Raw genomic sequence first — 24,037 nt, 5'->3', positions numbered from 1 at the left:
GCATGAAATTTGAAAATTGTCAAATGGTCCGTTGGGCTTTTTTTAAGCGTCGGGTACCCTCAGAATTTTTAAAGCACTTTTTTCAATGCACAGGACGTCCTTCAGAAACATGAACAAGCACTGAAAGTTCGGGATTGTCAGATTTGACGGAGTTGGGCGAGTTGGAAATATTGATCGTAGCAGTCGAGGTTAAGCGAACCTCTCGAGCACCAATGTGACATGCGCGCGAACGCACGCCACTACAATAACAGAAGAAGCCATGTTTTATCGGGTGTCACGTATTATTTTGTGTCTCTCTATTATTTTCAATATTTCGTGTAGCAACATCGTCGAAACTCTTCTAAACAAAGAAAATGACAAACTGGGGGACACCGCAGCGATGCAAATGTGCATTGACAGTTTCGATATTTATAAGAATAAAATCATAAGGACACAGGATTCACAGGGCTTGGGAGCCAAGTATCTGAACGAGGTTGATCTCGGTTCGAGGGAAGATTGTTTACGACTGTGCTGTGAAACTGATGAGTGCGATGTTTTTATTTTTGAAGAAAAGGTAAACATTCAATGTTTTTATTATTTTTCATAACGAATCTAAGAAAATAATTGAAACTTTTTTATGAGCTCAATTTTTCTTCAAATTTTTTAAGTGACTGGAGAAAAAGGACCTACGTGTTTGAATAATAAAAGGGTTCTTTTGTTTTTTGAAAAATTATTTCATTTACAACCATTGTTTTTCACAATAATCAACGAGTTTGACGTTTCTTTTCATGTAGATTCAATGTTTGACAACATGAATCATAAAGTTAATGATTATTTGAATTCTTACTGAATCCAGAAACCAGGAAGTTGCTATCTCTTCCATTGTGGAAGACCGCATGACTTCAAATGTAAATTCACCAGTCATGCTAACTACAGCAGTGCTGTACTCATGAATATCAATTATCGTGGTACAGCTCAATTGGAAGAACAAATTAGAAGAACACAGCAAGAGCATGAGCTGAAGTCACTGAGGTAACAAAATTAAGTCTTCGATGACAAACTGGATCAGAATGACCCGGACCTGTTTTTGGGTACAAATATCATTTTTTAACAATCATTATTTCAGCATCCGATCATTTATTTCCTTGCTGTATCAATAACGCTGTTGGAAGTAATTCTCTCCATAGAATTCTCTCATTCAGGATTAATCCTATAAACATTATTGATTTATTTTTGCAAATATTTCAGATTTCTTATTCTTTCAATTCTTATGATATACATGTATGGAAAAAAGATTGAAGTCCATTTGTAACTTTTGTCATTAAAAGCTGGGCAAAAAAAAAAGGAACGGATAAACTATGCTACGGGTCAAACTGACCCAGGGGTCGAATTGAAGCGCGTCAACTGAGAGTTTCACTGAATGGCAATTGCAAATAATGCAAAAACTTGAAACTTTTGTTTTGTCAAAAAAAAAACATTTTTTTTTTTGGAGTACAGTAAATGAGGGTTTAATAAATTGTGTTTTTTTTGTAGAAAATTATCTGAGCCAGCTCCATTGGAATACGCGTATACGGAAGCTCCCGCAATTCCAGTCACACAACCACCCAAAAGTATAGTCCCCACAACCCCTGCGCCAATTAAAACTGGTGAATAAATAATTATAACAAAAATTGCAGTTAAATGGGCATAAAAATACTCGACATTAGAGTGGAACGAACATTCTGAGAAAACACGTGTTTATTATAGTTGAATTTGTTTTCAAAGATTGACGGAAATTTCAGATCGTGAATCAAAGAATTTGTGTCACTTGTCAAAAAAAAACTCCGTTCATTTTCGTGATTATAAAAAAGGCAGAAGCGATTCAATTTGTCAGTCAACTTTTATTCTCTGACCTGTGACTACTGGAGATAATTTCTCATCAACCCAACTGTGTTAAAATATTGCCAAATTGTATTCGTTTCTTTTCCATTGATTTTTCACGTCCAGAAAATTTTCCATCATTTTCAACGAAATTTCTCAGCTAAATTCGAAGAATGCATAATGAAATGTTTGGAATAGTAACAGCTGAAAATTCTTTCTAATTGCATTCTACTTTTTAAGGTATTGATCATGTTTTTTGTTTTCATCAAATTAGGATGCAGTAGGAATCAGTACGAATGTAGAAGTTCAGGAGATTGCATAGCAATATACAATGTGTGTGATGGAATTCCGCAATGTGGCGACGGCTCGGACGAGGCTTCGGATCTTGGTTGTCCAACGGAGAAACCAACCTTGCCGTCAGCCCCGATAATCCACGAAGCTCTAATTCCCCACAATCCACAAATTCTCAACAAATATCCACCGAATCTGCCTCATCGAAAAAATTATCCACCCATTTACACCAACGAACGTGACAATCCTCCGAAATTATGGCAAGCCTCAAATTTACCACACCAAATAGATCCCCAACAACAAACGAACGTTCAATATCCTGGACCCCAAGGGATCATGACGATTCCACAAATTAATTATGGCCCTCAGGGCTACATCGGTGGATGGGATTATCGACAAATGTACGAACAAAACAAGGAAAATTTGAACCTCCCCAATCAGCCGCATCCACTGAATGAGTTGCCACGTTACGAACGTGAGTTCAAAAAATATTTATTGCGTATTTTCAATTATTTTTCAATCTACTCACAGTTTTGCTCCTTATTATATCAATTCTTTTTAGTTCGATCCTCGTTAACGATTCAAATATTGGAATAAAAAATCCCCAACGAGGACAAAGTTTCTTTTATGTTTGCATTTATATTAAAAAAAGAAAAGAAAAAGAAAGAAATTTTGAGAAAACCAATTTTAAGTTTGCGGAATGTATTGAAGATGTGAAAAAATGAGCAGTAGAAAAACCCTTCAATAATAGATCAGTGCGAATTTTCACTCGTTTGCTTCGCCCATTCGTTGTTTCTTCGTATTTATGGAATTAACGAAAAACGATTGTACGTTTTTTCGCACCTTCCTGAACATTCGGATTCGAACCCGAAAAAATTCAATATCAATTACGAAAAGAGTATGTCAATCGAATAACTGTAAAAAAAGATTTGCTTGAGCTAAAAAATATTGAATTTTCCAAAAAGTGAATTTCTGGCTTCATGACTTTGAATCTGTATTATATTTTCAGAAAATCAGCCCCATATTTTCAAGCACAAGAGTCCTGGGGTCGTCGTAGAAAACGCTGGACCCGAGGGGTAAGTTTTTCGAGATAAAAGCCGATAAAAAAATTTGAAACGAGGAATCTTCGGTGAAAAAATTGCAAGTTCTCAACTTATTGTCGACTTTGCAGGAACACTTACATTGACACTAATCGAGCGTACGGCTCTTACTATCCCTTGCAAAATCATGGACCATGGCGAGAAGGACAACCGCAAATTCCACTTGTACAGACAGAAGCTGCGGTCACTATTGCTCCGAAATCACAAAAAAATCCGCCCGCAATCATCAAAGAAGAACCGAAAACGACCGTTGGACCAGAGCCTTGCAAAGTAATTTCCTAGAATCCTTAACTCCGTTTTTTTCACAATTGACGAACGAGTTTGTTATTTGAAGTGTGATCATAATTTTTCTTCCTGCAAATTCTTTAAAACTTTTCTACGGTTTTACAAGCAAAATCTTCGGACTGGTGGCTAAACAAGGTTTTTTTACAGCCATCGTCGAAACAAGAGAGCGATGAATCGAAGAAAATCTCAAAGGTCCCGGAGTCAAAAGAGCAAGAAACCGAAAAAGCAAAACCCATCGAAAAGCCTAAAAATCAGGAGCACATTTCGAAACCCGAAAATCATGAGCAGGGATCAAAAACGATAACAAAAGTGGAGAAGCCACGAGGTGCGAGAATGAACAAATTTCTAAATTGTTTGAAAATTCTGGGAAATGACGTTGCTGTGTTGCAATCTCGTCGTTAAACGAATTAATATTTTTCAAGAACGTTGGAAAATCTTGAGATAAATATACAAAAATACAAAGAAAATAATTTTAATCCCCAGATCATGAGAACCGAAAAAAAATTCACGAGGAACACAAAACCGAAGTGAGGAGTCATCATTTCGTGGCTGAACATCTCCAACAGAATAATCATAAATTCGATAATGACGTACTTCGACCGAAAGGAGCCGTTATTTCATTAGCACTGGGATTGACAGCGACTGCGATAATGGCAGCCCTAATCGCGTGCAGATTGAGAGTAGTTAGAAAACGCGGGCGTCGCGGACATGGTCCTTACGCTCACGATGCCGATTATCTAGTCAATGGAATGTATTTATAAAAAAACCAAGTTTAAATAAAATTTAACTGAATTCGAAACAAAAATCTCATCTCCAACTTGACGAGCAATTTTTGAATGTTCGATTGTAACCAAATTTAAAATAGCAAAGCGATGATCTGAAAAACCTTGAAGTTTATGGGGAAACCAAATTTTCACGTTTCAATCGAGGTGAAGTGTCAGTTGGTTAAGTGGCAGAAAGAAAGGGAGAACTGAAAAACAGAAACATGGTTTACATCCTTGATATTTTTCCAAAAATCAAGGAGGTCAGAGTAAATCGTGTGACCACATTTCAACTCTGGCACTAATGCAACTGATGAATCGCCTCAACAGAAGAGAAAAAGAAAAGTCAGCATAATTGTATATTTCGTAAATAATTATCTATTCTTTTTTGAAAACAGAAAAAATGAAGAAAAAATTTAAATTCTTATGAAGAGGCTCGGTAGAGTCTCGGGACGAGTACGTGACAGCCATGTCTGTCGTCTGTTGGCCAGAGGCTCGCAGAGTATATTATCTCTGAATGCAGTGAATTTCGGTGTTATCATAGCTGGGAATAATTTTCTGAATTGTGGTTTTGTTATTTTTCATGCATCGATTTAACTAATAACAATTTCCGGCAATTATCAGAGTATTGGGCAAATATCGCCTCAAAATATTCCATTCAAAAACCTTTTTTTGTTAAACTTGGAAATGCATAAAGTCACGATTTTAAATCAGAAAGTACAATTTCGTAGCGAGTTGAAGAATGCAAAATTGGAAAATCGACAAAATTTATTGTGTTATTCCCAAACAATATTTTGTCCATAAGAAGAGTAATCATTCAATCGCTAAATATCTCGTAGTTATAGAATAAAAAATTATTGGCATGAAAATAAAGTTAACCGAAAAAATGCCGACTTTTTTTGCTTCTGCTTCGACCCACTGTTATCTACGATCGTTATTTTCCTTATAAACGAAGTGCTAATTCAGAAATAATGGCCATTCACGATAAAATCGAAATTATGTCGCTCTTTGACGGATGAGGCGATAGAAAAAGTGCGGAGATTGAAAATTATGTTGTACAAGGTAAGATACACGGTTCGTCTATTTTTAAATACAATATATTACAGTGAAACACACAGTTATAATTTATTGTTGTTAATATTATGTCTATTACTTGTATCGTTAACTTATCAATTATAATTATTATTATTGTTATGTAATAATTAATATTAATATTATTATTTATATAATAATAATAATTGTAATTACCGTACGCTGACCCTGGCTAATACAGAAAAGGTAGCAGCATAGGGATAGTGTTTCGGGAGACTAATTAGCATATTAATTGGGACATTATCATTCATTTCGTTTCTTTTTACGTTTTTCTTTAGTTGGCTCTGTCAAAAAAATTGATTTACTCGAAGTTTTTTCTAATCCTCGTGTATTTCCCCCTCAGTAGCTGGTGCAACAGTAACTTTGAATATTGGTAATAAATAATTAACATAAGGATAAATATTATGCTACTGCGGCAGTGTGCTTTCTGGACTCTGCTGGATCAAGAGGATACATTCGTTTCTCCCTTCTTTGTTTCACTTTATTTCTATTTACTTCTCTCATTCGTGTCTTTAAATCTGTTGTTTATATTGAATCATTTCGTTTAAACTTGGTTTTATAATTATTTTTGGGTATCTAATAATGTTTCTTTCTGTCTGAGTTTCATTTTGCAATGTTGCTGTTGTTTTTTTATATTTTTTTTTTCGTTTTTTGTTTTTTAATAATCTACAATTCGGGAAGTCCCGATGCCACCCTACCGACAAGGTTACACGTCTACTTAGTGACGAGATTACATCGACAGATAGCATTTTTGCACTTGAAATGATAATCTTTCGAATAAAACGTTACATGATATCGTGGCTTCCGCATTTCTATTAGTACGAGTATCTCATTTATTTGAATATTCTTTTTTAAATTAATAATCCGTAGTTTCTCTCTTTTCTTCTTCCTATGCTTTGTTGTTTTATGCGTTTTTTTCGGTGTTTCTCTGCGTTTTTTTTTTTTTTTTAGATTTATTTATTCTTACTTCGTTTCAGTTTATTCACTTAATCGTGTATGTATAATTTGACATACTTAAACGCTCATTTGTCTCGTCTTATTTCATTATTGTTGCTTTTTCATTTCTTTTCCATTTCTTATTTTTCGTTTGTTTGTTTTATCAATAACCGATTCGATAAAATAGACGGAAAGGCTGAGATATAGAAATACAGAGAGAAATATGAGAAATGAGAAAAAAACAAAAGGCTCTTGGAAGTGTGTAGTACATACGGGTAAAACTATCTAAAAGAATATGAGTACAAAAACTGCTCCGCAATCGAGCCACCCTTCAAGTTGCTCCTCCAACTTTCATCGCTTTTTTCACTTTCTTCTCTGTCTGTCTCTCTCTCTCTCTCTCTCTCTTTCCTTTTTTCCCTTTTTTACCCTTCCAATTTTCGGCCTTTCCATTTATGCATACATATTTTTATTTATAATATATATATATATTGTATCACTTACACGAATACCTTGGCAAGCGCGTCCGAACCGGCACTCGCGATAAACGGTTTCGCCGGATGAAACGCCACGTCCAAAATGCTCTCGTCGAATTTTTTCCGGTGCGCCGTTATCTCCTGCACGCACGTTTTGTTGTCCATGTTCCATAATCGTATACTGCAGTCGTGACCTTTAATAAATATTTCATATTATTGATTATACTGTAATTCGACAATTCTTTGAAACAAACTCAGTCCAGGCATAACTTTCATTTTCGATTTTTCTTTAACTTCTTGAACTATACCGAGCTGAGATTATAATTGAAATTTATAGATTTTTGAGAATTGATACGAGACCGAAAAAGGGTCTCTTCAAGGACTTTTTTGAAATATCGTGCAAAGTTTCTATGCATCTGCCAAGCAGTTAAATTTGTGTACTCATAGAGACGTTTTTGGATGGTTCTAAAAAATTAAAAAACAACATTCTCCGAAGTAATTTTTTCGCGCAAATTCTTTCTCAGGGAAAAAAAATAGTTTTTCTGTTTTCTAAGCAAGAATGAGAAGGGAATCGGTAACATGGAAAACTTACTGCCTGAGAGCAAAAAGAGCCCGTGAGGATCAACCGCAAGACTAGTTACAGCATCCAAATGCGCTACCATCGCGTGAGCCAGAGTAGCTGAACGATGATCGTAAAAACGAATGTGACGATCTTCGTGGGCCGCGACGACCAACGGCACCGTCGGGTGAGCCACGACCCGATTCACTCCTTTCGTACCATTTCCGTCTAGGCGGGCCACCACCGCAGCCGTTTCGGCGTCAAACACCAAACACGCACTTTCGTAAGCTACGACCAATTTGTGAGGCTCATCTCGCACGAAATCGACTGACGTTGGAATTCCATCTGTTGAGAAAAAAAATCTTTAATTTCAATGATTCAAATGAGATTGCAAAAATTCTAAGTAACAAACCGAATGAAAGAGGAAGTTTTGCAACATTCCATGAAAGTGTGATCGCAAATTTTCACTAATATAGCTGAAATGAGTTGTAAGAATTCGAAAAAAAAAGTTCTTCTTCCAAACGTAGTAAAAAACGCTCGGCAATTTTCGTAACCTGTTATCGTCGTTTTCACTATTTTTTCTGAAATTTTGTATTACATGCCACAATGTAATTGTGTTTATAAACAAATGCAACACAATGATACATAATTAAGTGAAAACGATACGAAAAATTTGGTTAAATAATGATATATTTTACAATCTACTGGCAAATAAAAAGTTGAAAGAATTTCGAAGTTTCGTGCTGTCTAAAAAATGAACTATTTTTTCTCCAAGCCGTGCGTGAGTGGAAATAATAAGGCCATTTGTTTATTCGACAAACCTTGTTCGGAAGTGTAAGTATTTAGAAGTGGAACTTTGCTCTGTGGACTCCAGAGTTTAACAGTACCATCCGCGCTAACCGAAAGCAGCTGAGATCGTGGATGATACATACTGAGACCCCAAACAGCATCTGTGTGCAAGGTCAACTTTTGACTGAGAACACTTGGCTCGTAAGAATCGTACGGGTCAATATTCGCTGAAGGAAGAGTCCAGCAGTGAATATTTCCGTCCAAACCGCCACTGTAACAACGATTTCCGGTGCTGCACATTGCCAGGCAGAGAACCGGACCGGTGTGCGATCTGAATGTGTATAGAGGCTCGACGTCCAGAGATGCTGACCTGTAGATTTGAAAAGAATTAACAAAAAGTACCACGAAAGTAAGAAACTCCAGGATCATTTTTCGTACAACTTTTTATGAGTTTGATGCGCATAGGAAGGAAAAATCAGTTTTAGGAACTCAATAAAAGTATTAACTTTTGTCCGAATTATGGAATTGCTGCGCAAGCTTTAATGAGAAAAAAATCAATTACGAAAACTTTTAACACGGTTGATTTATCATTCGATTTTTAATGACAATAAAGCAAAAGAAATACGTACTTTTTAGCTGGTACAGTTTTCTGAAGATTCCACAGTTTGAGGGTGTGATCATCGCTCGCAGTGATTAGAACCGGATCGGTCGGATGGAAGACGAGGGCTCGAACACTGTCGAAATGTGAGCGAAGCGTGTACTTAGCATTCCATGTTTTACGAAAAGTTTCCTTTGTAGTTGCAGCCATCTGGATTTCGAGAGAAATTTCGATTATAAAATATCCTTCAAAATTATCCAATTTATGCGATCCAACTGTCAGATATATCTCAGAAGCGAAAAAGAAAAATTTACATATTTTATTCGTCTTATGAAAAAACCAACCAAAATTGTTTTTCCTTTTTTTTTCAAATTTTTCTGTGCTTTGTTTCTGTTGACAAAAATAATTTTCGTTTGGGACTCACGTCGTAGGCTACTTCGGCATCGTTATTAACCGTTAGTTGCGCTAATTCGCCTAATCCCAGGGTAGAATCACCCTCCTCGCAGGAGCGCCGTGGCGCGGTCGACAGCCTGCATACCGCACCTACTGAAATGGCCGCTTACGATTAATAATTAGTCAAATCGTAATTGTATGATCTATAAGAATTTCAAGAATTCGCACATGCATAAAAAATTGAACGAATTCGTGTGCGAACGTCATATTGATGCTATTATTATCATCGATAAATGAACATTTTGAAGTGGCAGCAGAAGCAAAATTCTGCAAAAACTTCCGTCGAATATCAAAATTGTGTCAAACTAAGGTAAAAATTCGTAGAAGATAAATAAACTCGTTACGAACTCCATTTGACGGGCATTGATTCCTCTGTCTCTCCGAGAAGATTCAACTCGTTCAAAACTTCTTCTGCTTCCGCATCAACGTCTTCGCCAAGCATAATAGAGGACTGTGATGAAGAGAGAAAAATTAAAATTAAATCTCAAAACTGTTGGTCGAATAAAGTTGTGGCAATAATGAAAAACTATGAATTTTGGACTCAAATTTTATACCAGTCTCTTCACACAAAAGTGCATTTGAACAACGAAAAATTTAAAACGATTGTTAGGATGAAAACTCATTCAAACATTAAAATATATTCACTCCGGGATATTTGTACGTACTTTATTTTGTTCTTGCTCGGCGTTTGTGTCATAAATCTCATCCATTTCTGGTTCTTCCTCTTCCATATCGATATCCGTGTGAGCAAGGAACTCAAAATTTGCCATTACCGATGCTTCTGTGTCAAGCATCATCTTTTGTGTGAGCGGGTTTGGCTGACACTGAAAAATGAATGAAAAAAATAATATTAAGTATTATAAAGATTATTTTAATGCATAAATATTAAAAAATCATCTACAAAATCTATTAAAAATATTCATTTCGTCGGCTTTGACAAAATCTCAAATAACAATCTACAAATTTATATTTCACCGGTTTGGGGCGCACTGTTTTTTTCACTCGTGGACTCTGACTTTCGGCAGGTCGTTTGTTCGAAGATTGATTTCCGTTCAATGCTGGTGTGTTCATGTCATCTGAGTCCGTGTTATTATTTAAACCCAAAAGCGATCGCACTCTGTTCGATCTTACGTCTATGATTGTATCGGTGTAGCCAATTTCTTGCAAGTACCTAAAAATATTGAAAGAAAAATGAATGAACGTATTTCTGAAAATGTTGATTCGTTTCGTAAATGTACCTAAAAATGAATTTCGATCTGACAATATTTTTCCACATCAATCAATTATATCAGTGAGCGATTGAATTTTCAAAGATAAATCATCTCAATAATGATAATGGCAATAATAATAATGAGTGAAGGAAAAATGCTTGCACAATTCGTTTTTTGGAGTGACTGGGAAACAAGTTCGCCTCGATAACTTACTGCCTGAGAAGTTGACGACCCTGTCGCCAACTAATATTGCTGACAGACGTGAAGGGAGCTTCGCCATCGCCTCCACCTCCGTCGGATCCTCCGCAAGTGGAGCCCTCCTCGTACAAAGGTGGTTTGCCATCCCCTTCGATCACAAGATCTGTTCCATACTTGAGAATATGATACTTAGCTCTGAAAATGATGAGAAATAAGAAAAAAGCTTTAGTGTCCAGAAATCTTAGGAATTTCATTGATCAATCTGTTGACCATTCAATGAAAACTGACCTCTCTTGTTTGAGAGCATATTCCAACATTTTTATCCGTCTAACGAGATCATTCTTCAGGTTTTCCTGGGCTTTTCTTTCGCCTTGGAGAAAAGCTATTCTTGCCTGAAAAGAAAAACCACAGAGGAATATAGAAAACCAGGAAGCGATATATGTAGAAAACAATACAAAAGAAAAGGAAGCATTTAACGCTGAATATTCGCATCTGTGACAGCAAAAACTTTCATATCTTATCTACAATAGCTAATAATCGGTGAATGATAAAAGTTTTCCATCTGAAGTTTTGCCTACGCCAACAAACTAAGAGCCCACATATTTTTATCATTCTCATGAAGTCAAAAATGCAAAATCTATAGAAAAAATCCTTGAACAAACTTTTTGCTCTAAGACTGTTGTTTGTGCAGTGTGAAAAAAGCTTCAAATAGCAGTACTATTCCGAGAGTAAGCACAGTGCATTCCTGCACAATGTTATCTCATTTCTGTGCAACAGGAGGCGGGGAGGAGAGATGTACACAATGGCTATGTAACAGAATAGTTTCTCACAAAGTTTTCTGTGGTAAATATAGCTATGCTTATAATATGGAGACGCATATGAATGAATGAATGAATTGTCCCAAGCAATTATTCAATAATTTGCAAATAAACTGTGCTCCTAGTAGTGAGAAAAAAAAATTGAGATATTCAGATGTACAAACATTTCTTATGAATATTAGAAAATATTCATGAATAGTTGAGTGAGGCATGGAAAAAAAACTGCACATTTTCACCAAAGTACGTAAGAAATACAAAAATACAAAACAAACCTTTGTAAAATGTCAAAATTCAGACAATAAATTATGGCACATAAAAAAGAATTATGCTCAATGTATTTTGACCCATAACATAAAAATGTTTGAATTGAAAACAAAAATCAGAAAACTGTCAAAACAATCTCGAAGTATTCACTACCGTTTATCTTGCAAAGGGAATCAAAGAAATACAAAGTGTATTTTTATCATTACAGATAAAAATATATAAATCGAAAAAAATAACACGAAAAACTGTATTTGTTAACAGACATCAAAATATGCAAATTGAAGGAAAAAAGCCATCACTTGTAAAACCTAATGAATGAATTCGTGTAACTTCGAAATATTTCGCCGAAATAATGGAAAATATCCACCACGTCATTGTAACACATAAAACGTAAAATAGTGAATTTCTATAAAACTGATTTTTCAAAATTGAAAAGAGAAGAACTCAATGTTTCGAAGAAAACTGAATATTTTAATTACGAGTATTGTGTATAACGCGCAAACAGAAAAAAACATCGAGCGGGGAAAGAAAAAGTATAAAAAAAAAAAAATTACCATTATAAAGCGGTTGTTGTGGTATAAAAAAGCTATAAATTTAGTACGGTTATTTGAACACTTATTAGAGTGCGTATATAAGAATCATAAGTATGTATATATATTTCAAGAGAGTATAAAGCGATATATACATCAAAGTAGTATCCGAGGAAGTATAGAAATGTGTGCCCATATACATATATGAGCTACGACATCGCATAATCGATCGGAAATATGAAGCAATTAAAATTCGATTGGGAAAAAAAAGTTCAAACGTCAAAAATAGGAAAGAAGAAATTTTCAATTAAAAAGAGAAAAGCTACACCCACAATCGTGGGTTTGTTGGAAAAAAATATGTAAAGATAAAGAACGAAAAGAAAGAAAGAAAGAGCGAGAGGGAAGAGGCAAAGAGACAAGGATTGAGGAAAAAGAAATAAAAAATACCTGAAATTCGGCTCTGTCGAGTTCCCATTGAGATCTGTCAAGCTCGAAGCGGGCCCACTCGTGTTGAATAAAGTGCAGAATACCAGGCATAGAGTATTGTGGTCCCTGATCCTTGGCACCTTCGCTACTGACGTTGTCGCTGTTTTGTTGTTTGTTATTCGTAACAGTTACGTTCGCACCACCGGACAATGGACCGTTGTGATTTTGCGATTGCGAACTGGAGTTATCCTCCATTATGGAACCGCAACACTGGCTCGGTACCTTCATTTCATGACACGGCGGCCATTACAGCTAAACTTCGGGGCTTTCTTTCGCTCCGTGTGCGCGGTTTGATATCGAGACAATATATATGTATGGATGGGTTAAATATGTATACATATATATATATATATTTATACACACATATAGTTTATGTATATGTGTGTGTGTGTGTGTGTTGGGATAAATCCTCGATCTTTCTCACTCTTACTTAAAAAGCACAAAACGTTTTTCGCTTAGGGTGTTTCAAAGGATTATACGATGCGCGTTTCGATCGTATATCGAGTCACCGCGAGCCGAGACCGCGAGAGCTTCAGACTCGATCCGAACGAAACATCTCGTCTCGCTCTTTCTCCCCCCTCCCTCTTCTCTTTTCCACTCAAGTCGATAGGTACAACTCTTTTTTATTCTGCTTTCTTCTTTCTTCGTATTCTTGTTCTCTTTTTTTATCACGCATGCGGGGCCCCAAAATGTTGTCTACAGAACAGTCACCAGAATTTCACGCAGCCTCTCTATCGAAACTTTAACACTGAAGAAAAATCTACAGAGATTTTGACTTATTCACGATTTTATTACACACTGATTTGATGACACTTCCTCTTAAGAAGGTTCACTCTTTATTCGCAACACTTTGCTACTACTCACTCGCAACACAAATTGTCCTTTCTCTATCTAAACTCGAACAATTAACAGCTAGTTCTCGAACGGTTGAGAATTGTACTCCGAAAGAAAAAAACACGAACCCATACACACACATTTACGACCGCACATCACCCATGCACGGATGGGAACTCATGCCTTGTGAGCCTGTGCTGGCAGAGAAGAAAGATCTGCGCATTCTCATTGGACCGTCATGCCTCTCCACCGCCCAATAAGCATTTCGAGTTATGTCATTTCCGGTCTCCCAGGGATATTCATTCTCCCGTGCCTCCCGTGCTTATAAAAGAAAACCCGTGACTTACTTAGTTCAATTTTAAAACAGAAGATAGAGACACTGGAATGTTTGAATTTTGCAGGAAATAAAAAATTGCGAACTCCGATGGTGTGGTGGTACATGGATTTGATTTATTTATGACTCGCGGAAAATGTTGTATGAAATATTGTTTTCATAATTTTTTATTCACAGCTGCAATTAGACAAATTGGCTTTTCTACTTTTGTTAATACAAACGCATTAAGAGGATGGATCAGTCGGTACATCGCAACCGTGAGCGCGAGAGAGATAGCTGCAAATTTCGAAATCAAAATTCTTTGACACAGTTTGACCGATTAAAAAAAAGCTCTGTCAGTCGATTTTTGCCATCGTTCTGCGTAGGCTGACAGAGCCTTTTTTTAATCGGTCAAACCGTGTCAGAGAATTTCAATTTCAAAAATTCCAAGTGAGGTTAGTCGACGATCCATACTCTTAATCTTGCATATTAGAAATTATGGAATGTTGAAAATACGAGTATCGTGACATATGTAGCAAGAGACTTGAATTTTTTACAAGTTTCATTTTATCAGGTTTATATTGACGTATAGGTTCCGACAAGAGGGCTCAGTAAACAGTAAACTCGGATAGAATTATTTACATCTATACGCCCCAACCTCCTCGCCACCACGAAGTCCCTTGATTGACCGGCGTATACAGAAACAAAACAAAGCGATGAAGCGTCGTAGTCGCAATAGCCTTTGTAAATGCTTCCATAATTTATTTATGGTCAACAATAATAATCGAGAGATCGTAATTTACGAATTATGAAATGAGAAAAAAATAGATCAGGCAAATTGTTAATATTTTTTTTGGGTTTTTTTTAAGGGACAGTCTCTCTATAGCCGAATGTACTTCAATGTCGCGCGATACATTCAAATGTCGCGCGAAAAAGTCATTTCTCCTTAGAGTAGCAAGCCCTCCTCGAATTTTTCGGGAAAAAAAATTCCCTATATGCCAAAAGTAGTTGTTTCCTTTCCTCGTAGTAGCTGCTATTTCGCGGTCGAGAGGGTCGAGAGATTCACGTGTACTCGTCGCCATTTTCCGGAGAGATCTATCGAGTTCTCTCATTCCGGTGTGAAAAAACGTTTCATTAAAGTGATACGTTAAAAAAAAACAAAGAATCGCAAAATGACAACGATTCTAAGATCTTCGAGATATATTCGTTGTTTAAATGTCTTTACTCGGAGAATCATTTCTCATGACAGCAGTGCTATTGCGAATAAAAAACGTTTCGAGCTTCAGCTCGCACAGTGTGCCCATTCTTATTTAACGAAGTGCGTTAATATTCTTGTGCTTATTTTCAACTTTATCGACTATTTTTTATTAGACCACTGAAACGTTACAGACAACGTGAATTTCTATTCGTCTTTCTTCCGTTTCCCTTGCAGAAGTTACGCAACGAAACCGGCGATACAACAGCAAGGAAATGCTCAGAGTTTCGACCACATTTTTCAAGAATTGGACAACAAAATTCAACGCTATGGTCGGATATTTAGCATTGAAGTTGAAGAAGTTTTATCTAAAATTCAGGAAATAGGTGAGCTTTTATTCAGTTAAAAATCTTTGCCTCATTTTATTGTATTTATGTTTATTTTATTCTCACATTTACAAATATTATGTATTTCCCAAATTGCAGGCTACATAAGCAGTTTAGATGCTTTACTCTTAATTCGTTGTTGCGGTAACTTAGTTTGTGACACCCCTCAAGGAGAAAGAACAAAACTTGCCAACAAAATATGGGGCACTCTAGAAACTCTGAGTATATTATTTTTCATTCATTTGTTTATTGACCATGGGTTCCAATGATCCAAATTATTAAGTCATCTTTAAACTCTACTTAATGTCACACTACAACTGATGATTTTTTATTGTTATTCAATCAATGCAGAAGTCCCTCTTGACGTTCAACACTACAATGCGATGCTCAGGGTTTACTTGGACAATGATCACGAGTTTTCACCAACTGCCTTTTTAGCGACAATGAATAAGAACGGAGTCGAACCCAACAAATTAACATACAGGCGATTGATACTCTATCATTGTAACAGAGGCAAAATTGACGGAGCCACAGAAATATTGGAATCTATGAACCAGAAAGGAATTCCGCTCGACGAGGCCATTTTCGGTGCTCTTATAACTGGACACTCGGAAGCAGGGTATGCAATTTCGTTATGTAGATGATAATTCATTGTGAATATCAACCAATATATAAAACTTTATTCTCATTATTCTATGATAACACATAATGATAATTTTCAATGATAAAATTCGCTGTTAATTTTGTGAGAAAAAAAACCAAGTGACAGTGAAAAAATCAATAATTTTTATAAAACCATATTGCAAATGAGATAAAAGAATTTTTCGAAGCATTAAAAATCTACAAAAACTTAAAATTTATTTCAAGACGAATTGTGGTATGCATTCATACTTGAGACAAATTCGAGTTCTACCAGCCAGGGGTGGATATTATAGTGATTATCAAATAATGATTGATTTATTTTGAAAAATATAACGATGATAACTTTTCAGTGATCTGGAGAGCGCCAAAAACGTAGTGAACGTAATGAAAGAGGCAGGGATAGAACCAAGTTCAACGACGTACAAATCGTTGATAAAAGCTTATGGAAAAAGGGGAGACATGGCAGCGATAAAACAGACATTGGACGAATGCGGAAAGAGAAATATGTTTTTTACAGACAACGATTATTTCGAGTTGATTCAAACCTTGGTAAAAAACGAGCACACGGGAAAGGTAGAGGAAATATTGGCGTTGATGCCGAAGGGTCCGAATTACAACGTTGATGCGGTCCAAGCGATATTGAAAATATTGGACATGGAAAACGTTGAAACAGCGTTGCAAATCTTGAAAACATTTAAAAAAATAAAAAGAGTTGAGAAAGATATGTCGGTCGACTATGAGAGCGGATCGTTTCTAATACGAAAATTAGTTAACGCGAAATTTCCTCCCGAAGTTGTGATAGAAGCGTGCGAAACTATGCAACGCGACGGATCGAACACTCAAGCATTTTCAATCGCCCTGCAACGGAGTCTCGCAATTAATGATGTAGACATGAGTATCGCTCTGATGGAAGGATGGAAAAGAAATGGTGGCGAAACGAGACAACATTATTTTTGGCCCATGCTCGCGTATTATGGAGGGGTAAACAACTACGAAGGAATTCTCGACATCGTTAAAATCATGTCGAATAAATTCAACATTACACCTAATGTCGAAACAGTCAGAGATTTCATTTTACCATTCACCCTTGGAAAATGGGATGACATCCTCTCTTCTTTGCAAGAATACAATATTCCGTACGAAGTCCTCGTCACGGGCATCGCTCTTAGAATGCTTTATGATGGTAAACCACGCAAAACTGCTGGTTTCATGCTCGCATACACTGCGAAATATGATCCACAAAAGTTTTACCGAATCCTCGCCGAGTCTATTATAGAAACATCCGATGGACAAGCTTTTGCCGTTATCTTGCGAATTTTGACCGAATCCGAAAACAAAAACAGTACGCCTATTGACGTCGTAAATTGTGCAGTTGATACGTTACTGACTCTTCTTCCCAAGGAAAAGTATGACGTCATCCAAAAGGTGAATATGCGTCGAGATGTTTTTTTTTTCTCATCGTTTTCGTCATTATTGATAAGTATTTGTAAAAATTATTGATATTTTCATTTAGTTGCTTTTGCAATTTGCGAAATGAAATTAACGGTATTTATATTTGTGGTTCTTGAACTCCTTAACAATTTCGTTACCGTAATTATTTCTGATCCTGAGAATAGACTTCGGCGAAAGCATTTTCCCCTGTAGAATCTTGATGCTCATAATTTTTTAGCCTCACTGAAATGATTTTACTCCTTGCAGGTCGTAGATAACATGATTAAAGTCGGTTTGAGTATGTCGCCAGAAATAGGCCAAAAGTTACGTGAATACTGTGATGCGAAAAGCGATTCCGAAATGGATGCAAAAATCGATAAACTCACTTCCGGTACGCTCACACCTACACCCCTTGCTGATTTGACAGAGCTCGCATCGAGGGCAGACTTCGTAAGTATATAATTGAAAAAGCGTTGAAAACAAAATATTTGAGAATCAATCATACAAAGAATGGAATCAAAATCGTTGAATCCTAAATAGAGAATACAAATATGGCTTAATTTATTACGAAATGAGAATGATCCAACTGTAAGTTAATTGATAATTTCATTGCAGAACAGCGTGCATAATCTATCCGAGAGACAATCAACATTCGTTGTCAAAAGACGCGAGCTTCGTGAGGTGTTAGAGAAACATGATGTCGAGGGTTTGAAAAAAGTTACAGAGGTTTCGATCACTTTTCATCGTTTTTTCGGGACTAGATTCCGTTTTTCAAAAATGAACAGTCGAACATTTTCAAATTTGTGTCTTTTTTCCCTTCAAAATAGCAACTAGAGGCGTGCAATTTTTCTTTCACGCCGGCCCTTTACGCCCAAATATCGGACGTATTCTGTTCAGCTGGTGATTTGGAAATGACCGAAAAGTGGAGAAATAAAAGCAAAGACGCAAATGCTGACATCGTTTTCGACATTCAGAAGGTTACCGATTTCGCAGCGCTTCTTATAAAAAGTGGTCGTCTTGATGGTAAGCTTTCATGTGCTTTCTTTTGATATTCTTACGTCTGTTGGGGAAAAGGTCCAAGAAAACCTCGAATTTTTGCAGATGCTATAACTTCTGTCAGAGATTCGGCGAGGACGACCCTGCCGCAAAATTTCTCGCCAGGTTTGAAACGGATGATAAAAAGAGTTCTAGATGCAATGGCTGAAACCGGTGAGGTTGAGAAAACGAACGAATTATTCAAAGCTTTTTTGGAAGGCAATTTCATAGAAATTGACAATTTCGTACTCGGATCTCTTGTAAAAGTTCATTTGAATCGGTAATGAGAGAAAAATTACAAGTTTTTTTTAACCTAATTATCATTAATAATTGATTAGCGATCCTTAAGAAAATCACGTTTACAGCAATGATTATGCTGGTGCAATGAAAGTTTTCGAACACGCCTGTACCAAGTATCGTTGTACGCCGTTGAAGAACGAGTTGTCGAAAGTATTTATCAACGCTGAAGACGCTGATTCTTTACAAAAATTGACGGATCTGAGCACTCTAATTCACGGCGAAAACAATTCTCTAATTGATCTCGTTCTCTCGTTCGTCGAATGTGGTCGTTTTCGTCAAGCCAGAAAAATTTTGGAGGCGAGTTGAACCTATCAAGATCGAAGAATTCTTTCCGCGCTTTCGGAAGCACAAAATCATGATTGACACGAAAGTTTCTGTTGTCTTATTTTTATCCTTTTTTTAGACTCCGGGTCTCCAGTTAAGAGACAGGAAATTGAAAACCATCGTGGACCGATACGTTATGGAAGACAAAGCCTCTATTTTTGAACAATTTTTCGACTTGACCAAAGGATTGCCCTTCATTGATAGACAAGAATTATACGAAATTCTCATGGCGGCTTTCGGTAAAAAATTTCATCCAATTTTTCTACAAGTTTCAATATAAAATAACATTTTATCGCCGCTATCTAAATGTATACGTTTAAACAGATCTTCCAATGTTGTGCTTTTTTCTGTTTTCATACTCTCGGTAGTGTTTTGAGACTGTTTTTTATCTTTTATCATATTCAATCCTCTTTTACTTCGACTTGAATTGGGATTACCGTCTTGATTTTAGTAACTTGATCTTTCAAGCATTTTCTTGGTTCTCTTCAATTCTCTTGATTCCGACCAGATATTTTAAATCTGGTTAAAAATATTTATGCTTGAAATATCACTATTTCTCTGTTTCTTCATCTTAATTCGTATTTATCTTTAGATAATCTTGATAAACTAATTAAATTGGAAAATTGAAAATAATGTGAAAACGGTATCAAAGACAGGAAGAACATGTGGCAAAAAGGTCTGAATTTATGGATGACAATGCAAGAAGAGGACGTTCAGCCAAGCCGGCAATTCTTAAAAAGTCTCCGTATGCTTTTGGTGAGGAACCAGCAGCCGGTACCATTCGCTTACGACTCGTCTGTAATGGCCGAGCACCTGGACATAGACTCAACGGACGACGGCTTCAAAGAACTATACAAAAACATAGAGGAAAATGACTTGAAAAAGGCCAGAGCATCATTGAAATAGTACGATTGATTATTTGGCCATTGAAGAGAATAATGAGAGAAAAATTTTCATTTCGAATGAGAAATGGGGAATTTCACTCATGATTTTTTTTAGATTTACAGCCTTGAAAAACAAGTTGAAATAGTAAAACGAATACAAATATTTATTGACGTGGAAACTTGCAAATTTTTTTACACAGTTTTTCATCGTTGTGGAAAAATTTAAATAAGAAAATCCCCGTTCTAAAATAATTAAGGCTTTTTCGTTCGTTTAATCAGCATTGCATCAGATCATCCCGAATACTCTAGAGCCGTTTCGGTATTGATGATGGCGTACATATCAAAAGAAAACAACGTTGACGCAGCACTCGCGCTTGCGGAGGAATTAATATTGATACATAGAAGAGCACCCATCAGTCGTGCTCTCAAAGCAACTTGGCGAGCTCTTCTCGATTCCGGCAAAACCGATAAGTTGAGATCTCATGGCAAGATTATCCCTATGGTAAGTGTCATGTCGAATAATCAAGTACCAATTAACAGAAACGAAATATATTTGATCGAACAAATGAAGTTTCATGAATGAACGACAAATCGCAACAATGGAGTCGGAAATTACCTTAATTTATCACTACAAGAAACACCTGTTTTTAGCTGAAGTTTTTGCTGTTCCATAACTGAATATTTAGTAATTGCCATTTTATAATTTTTTTTCATTTCCTTTGTTGTCATAAAAACGAATAGTATAGAATCAAATTTCATTATTTCATAAACGATTTCATGCTGAATAATAGATTCAGCTTGTTTTTCATGTGGTGTCGAGTTTCTTAAATTGCTTCTAGGGATCTCGAGTTAACCAGTGAATTGAATTAAACGATATACGAAAAACAATTATTTTTGCAGACGACACTGAAAAATCTACACTTCGGCAGATACCTTGCTCAAGCTGATTTACAAGACTATGGATTAGAAAAATTTCTTCAGAATTTAGAAGAAAAAATTGCGAATGCAACTGGGCCTATTATTGAAACAGTCAAAGATAGCATTCCTTTTGCATGTTTGATGGACACATTGAAAAAACATCCTGAATTCGTCGATAAGTGTAAGAAATAATTTTATTCATTTTTATTTGTTCTATAGTGAATTTTAGTTTCTGGATAACTAATGCAATTTCATTGAACCGACAGTTGTGAAGATAGCTGAAAATCTCTATGAGAAACAGTTCTACTCGCCAATAAATATTGTATGGTGTCATTACTTCGAGCAAAACAAGCCAGAAGCGGATGAGATATTTAATAAATATCTTGCCGACGCAGACCATATCGTATTCGCACACCTTGTGAATATTAGTCGCCGTGAAAACAACGTAGATTTGGCTGAACGTCTGTACAATAAATTCAAAGATAGCAAGGTTATCAATGACAAATCTAAATTCTTTTTAGTCAACACCATCGTTGAGTTGTATCGTAAGTAATTTTGTGATTCATTCATTTTCCTTCCTGCAACGTTCGTGTCTCGACACCATTACATATGAACATTGACACACCGTTCAGTCAGTGGGATCTTTAATTGCCGAATATCCTAGAAGTTTTGGTTGCTCTAATTCACAGAATTATCGAAAGTTATAGATGGGAAAGGGGCCTTAAAAAAATGCATTCGGGAGTATTCGTTCTCGCTAATACTCGATTGCCAATATCAGATTTTCAGGATAAAAAGGGCACATGATTTTAGTAGCAAAAGATATTAGCAGTTGCAAATATCAAAACCATTGAAAACTGCAAATATATGTCTTGAAACCAAGTTCTTCGCATGGACAGTGGAGAGAAAAAAAAACGATTTTTGTATTTTCTTTCCAGTTACAAACGGAAGGGTAGAAGAAGCTTTAAAAATCTATGAGAATATGACGCAATCAGTGAGGGATGCATGGGCCAGAACCTTCCCAATAGATCACAGAAGATTCTTGGATATTGTGCGCAGCAGTGGAAAGTCATTACCCTCGGATTCCGACAGGTATAAGTTCTTGAAATAATTAAGTTGCACGAATATCACGTCTATAGGCAGAAATCATAAATGTTTGTATATGTTTCAGGTCATCTTAGACCGAGTTCAAGATGAAGACTTCGGAAAATCCTACCAATCATAGGAATAGCTTTTAGTATGTGAGACTTTGCTCACTTATGAAAAAACGAAATGAAAAAAACCAACGTGAATTTTTTTTATATATGAAATGAAAAGAAAAAAAAATACTCTTGACAGTGTCATGAACGAAATTCGACTACAGAACTCTTCAAGCTCCGCTAGTTAATTTGGGAGCTCGTGTGCAAGGATCAAACACTATGATTAAAGAATGTGTACGATGAAAATAATCAAGTAAACCTGTATATTAATTCTGTGAATGGCTGATTATATCTTTAATATTAAATTAAACCGATCCCATTGGGTAAAATTCCACAAAAATACAAAACGTGGTACAACATATTTTTTATTTCCTGCACACTAAATTTTTCATCATATAATTTTACGTGTTTTTTAAAGTACGAAAGAATGCGACAAAAATAGAACGAAAAAAAGTCGGTCACAAATTGTTCATAAATAATAGAGTATTCATTATTCGTTAAAGGTTCATTATGTCGATAAAATTAAATGTTCAAGATTTTTTGATGTCATACGTTATTAAAACAAGTATAAAAATATTGTCTCTAACATTTTTAGTGTTAATATGTTTTTTCCTCTTTCATTATTATCTTGTTTTCTTAGCTTTTCACTGGAGCTTTAACGTCTTTTATCCTTTTGTCGTTTGTGCATCAAATATTAAAACATAAATCCGAGTATTGCTATACGATAGTCTAAAGCATCTTATAAACTACTTTACAAAAATTCTTCGCACCAATCGTTCAAACATTGGTAACAATCGTTGCTGTGTTTTGAACTTGCTTGACACGTGTCCTTCATCCACTCTTGGAAGAGCTCCCGATTTTTCTTCAATACTAAGTATTGTCCAAGTACAACATATGCCTGAAAAATAATTGAAAATTTCAGATTTCTAATTGTAGTTTCTAGAATCTGTTTGTTTTATTTTTTCCATATATATTTTCTGGTGTCGCAATAATTATCAAATAGCTAGATCTGGATTTTTTAAGTCGTTACCAACGATACACTATAAAATGAAAATATTTGGATGACACGAAAATTTTGTATTTTTTTTTTTAATTTGACTACAAGTTATTAATGCTAGTTAAAGTGTATGAATTACTTTATCAAACCCAGCTTCCTGTAACCTCCTGCCCAAGACTTCGCCAATTCCAGCCAAATCAGTGACCGGTTTATCGCCCATGGGCTCGGCGACAAAATTCTTGTGTTTCTGTGACGTACTCGACATTTTGTAATCCGCTGTTATTTGGTTTATCGACAGAACCGGTTGGAACTGCAAATTCACCAAAACGCAAAAACATTGATTAACCTCGAAATTATGGACAAACGGAATAGAAATCGAAAGTGCAACGATAACTATCGAAAAATTCAATGATGTATGTTCTGATGATTACTTTTTGATGCGGATTTTTTTTTACTTACTTGGATTTATGGGATTCGCAAATTTCGAGCGGTTCGTTGATGAACGATTTCAAATACACACGCGAACGTCACGAACCGCTATAACGTTGTTTCGGCTTTCTGGCGGAGCGTGGGCAAAGGCGTGGGGCAAAGTCAAAGGCGTGAAAATGACTACGTTTACACGGTGCTTTTATTCATTCCGGTTTTGTATATATAGACAGACGGGTATATTTATATATATCAATAGATATGTATTTTGTATATCTATATTGATAGAAGAGCGCTCTGTAAACGTGTCATAGATATATTTATGTGTAATGACTCATCAAAGTTTCAAAAAGTAATAACACGCGGTGCTGAGAGAATAGCAGCACACACATGGGTGCGTTCAAATTGGGCTCTCACTCACACGACACGCTCGTTTGCCCCCACGATTCCCATCAGTCCCACGATGCGCCGCC

General features: G+C 36.0%; 4 protein-coding genes across 6 annotated transcripts; 2 read left to right on the top strand and 2 right to left on the bottom strand.

Moving 5' to 3' along the window:
* Positions 1-229: 229 nt before the first annotated feature.
* LOC122416847 (uncharacterized) lies at positions 230-4,320 on the top strand. Its single transcript, XM_043429924.1, has 8 exons — positions 230-553; positions 836-1,011; positions 1,513-1,625; positions 2,114-2,605; positions 3,140-3,206; positions 3,302-3,500; positions 3,663-3,840; positions 3,999-4,320. Exons 1-8 carry the CDS (start codon positions 260-262, stop codon positions 4,274-4,276), a joined length of 1,797 nt encoding a protein of 598 aa, XP_043285859.1. The 5' UTR covers positions 230-259; the 3' UTR covers positions 4,277-4,320.
* A 1,019-nt stretch (positions 4,321-5,339) lies between these two features.
* On the bottom strand, positions 5,340-13,696 carry Cka (Connector of kinase to AP-1). 3 transcript variants are annotated; one of them, XM_043429921.1, is made up of 11 exons: positions 12,645-13,696; positions 10,874-10,977; positions 10,601-10,780; positions 10,152-10,347; positions 9,842-10,000; positions 9,525-9,627; positions 9,148-9,269; positions 8,755-8,933; positions 8,158-8,495; positions 7,370-7,681; positions 5,340-6,971 (listed from the first exon to the last, which is right to left on the bottom strand). In XM_043429921.1, exons 1-11 carry the CDS (start codon positions 12,909-12,911, stop codon positions 6,802-6,804), a joined length of 2,130 nt encoding a protein of 709 aa, XP_043285856.1. In that variant the 5' UTR covers positions 12,912-13,696; the 3' UTR covers positions 5,340-6,801. The 3 variants fall into 3 exon arrangements, with proteins under 3 accessions (XP_043285856.1, XP_043285857.1, XP_043285858.1); XM_043429922.1 differs by having other exon boundaries at positions 9,148-9,266; XM_043429923.1 differs by having other exon boundaries at positions 10,167-10,347.
* Positions 13,697-14,867: 1,171 nt separating this feature from the next.
* bsf (bicoid stability factor) lies at positions 14,868-22,420 on the top strand. The gene is made up of 17 exons (XM_043430389.1): positions 14,868-15,148; positions 15,263-15,411; positions 15,511-15,633; positions 15,763-16,030; positions 16,404-17,478; positions 17,752-17,934; positions 18,100-18,210; positions 18,312-18,507; positions 18,586-18,799; positions 18,885-19,116; positions 19,223-19,382; positions 19,796-20,048; positions 20,307-20,529; positions 20,928-21,126; positions 21,212-21,490; positions 21,881-22,034; positions 22,114-22,420. Exons 1-17 carry the CDS (start codon positions 15,003-15,005, stop codon positions 22,121-22,123), a joined length of 3,975 nt encoding a protein of 1,324 aa, XP_043286324.1. The 5' UTR covers positions 14,868-15,002; the 3' UTR covers positions 22,124-22,420.
* Positions 22,408-23,819, bottom strand: baf (barrier to autointegration factor). Its single transcript, XM_043430390.1, has 3 exons — positions 23,598-23,819; positions 23,278-23,448; positions 22,408-23,039 (listed from the first exon to the last, which is right to left on the bottom strand). The coding sequence occupies exons 2-3, from the start codon at positions 23,401-23,403 to the stop codon at positions 22,893-22,895; spliced, it is 273 nt and encodes a 90-aa protein (XP_043286325.1). The 5' UTR covers positions 23,404-23,448; positions 23,598-23,819; the 3' UTR covers positions 22,408-22,892.
* Between the last annotated feature and the right edge of the window lie 218 nt (positions 23,820-24,037).

This window comes from Venturia canescens, chromosome 10 (genome assembly GCF_019457755.1).
Source record: "Venturia canescens isolate UGA chromosome 10, ASM1945775v1, whole genome shotgun sequence".
In the NCBI taxonomy this organism is placed as follows: domain Eukaryota; kingdom Metazoa; phylum Arthropoda; class Insecta; order Hymenoptera; family Ichneumonidae; genus Venturia; species Venturia canescens.
This window is presented reverse-complemented; position numbering and strand designations above follow the sequence as displayed.

Excerpts from the sequence above, each read along its gene's own strand:
- LOC122416847 (XM_043429924.1), top strand. The coding sequence starts at position 260 with ATGTTTTATCGGGTGTCACGTATTATTTTGTGTCTCTCTATTATTTTC. Across the intron at positions 554-835 it reads TTTTTATTTTTGAAGAAAAG|AAACCAGGAAGTTGCTATCT; the intron begins GTAAACATTCAA and ends TACTGAATCCAG. Across the intron at positions 3,841-3,998 it reads AAAAGTGGAGAAGCCACGAG|ATCATGAGAACCGAAAAAAA; the intron begins GTGCGAGAATGA and ends TTTAATCCCCAG.
- Cka (XM_043429921.1), bottom strand. The coding sequence starts at position 12,911 with ATGAAGGTACCGAGCCAGTGTTGCGGTTCCATAATGGAGGATAACTCC. Across the intron at positions 9,270-9,524 it reads ATCAATGCCCGTCAAATGGA|TAGGTGCGGTATGCAGGCTG; the intron begins GTTCGTAACGAG and ends CGGCCATTTCAG. Across the intron at positions 7,682-8,157 it reads TACTTACACTTCCGAACAAG|ATGGAATTCCAACGTCAGTC; the intron begins GTTTGTCGAATA and ends TTTTCTCAACAG.
- bsf (XM_043430389.1), top strand. The coding sequence starts at position 15,003 with ATGACAACGATTCTAAGATCTTCGAGATATATTCGTTGTTTAAATGTC. Across the intron at positions 15,149-15,262 it reads GCCCATTCTTATTTAACGAA|AAGTTACGCAACGAAACCGG; the intron begins GTGCGTTAATAT and ends TTTCCCTTGCAG. Across the intron at positions 21,491-21,880 it reads CACCATCGTTGAGTTGTATC|TTACAAACGGAAGGGTAGAA; the intron begins GTAAGTAATTTT and ends TTTTCTTTCCAG.
- baf (XM_043430390.1), bottom strand. The coding sequence starts at position 23,403 with ATGTCGAGTACGTCACAGAAACACAAGAATTTTGTCGCCGAGCCCATG. Across the intron at positions 23,040-23,277 it reads AGGAAGCTGGGTTTGATAAA|GCATATGTTGTACTTGGACA; the intron begins GTAATTCATACA and ends ATTATTTTTCAG.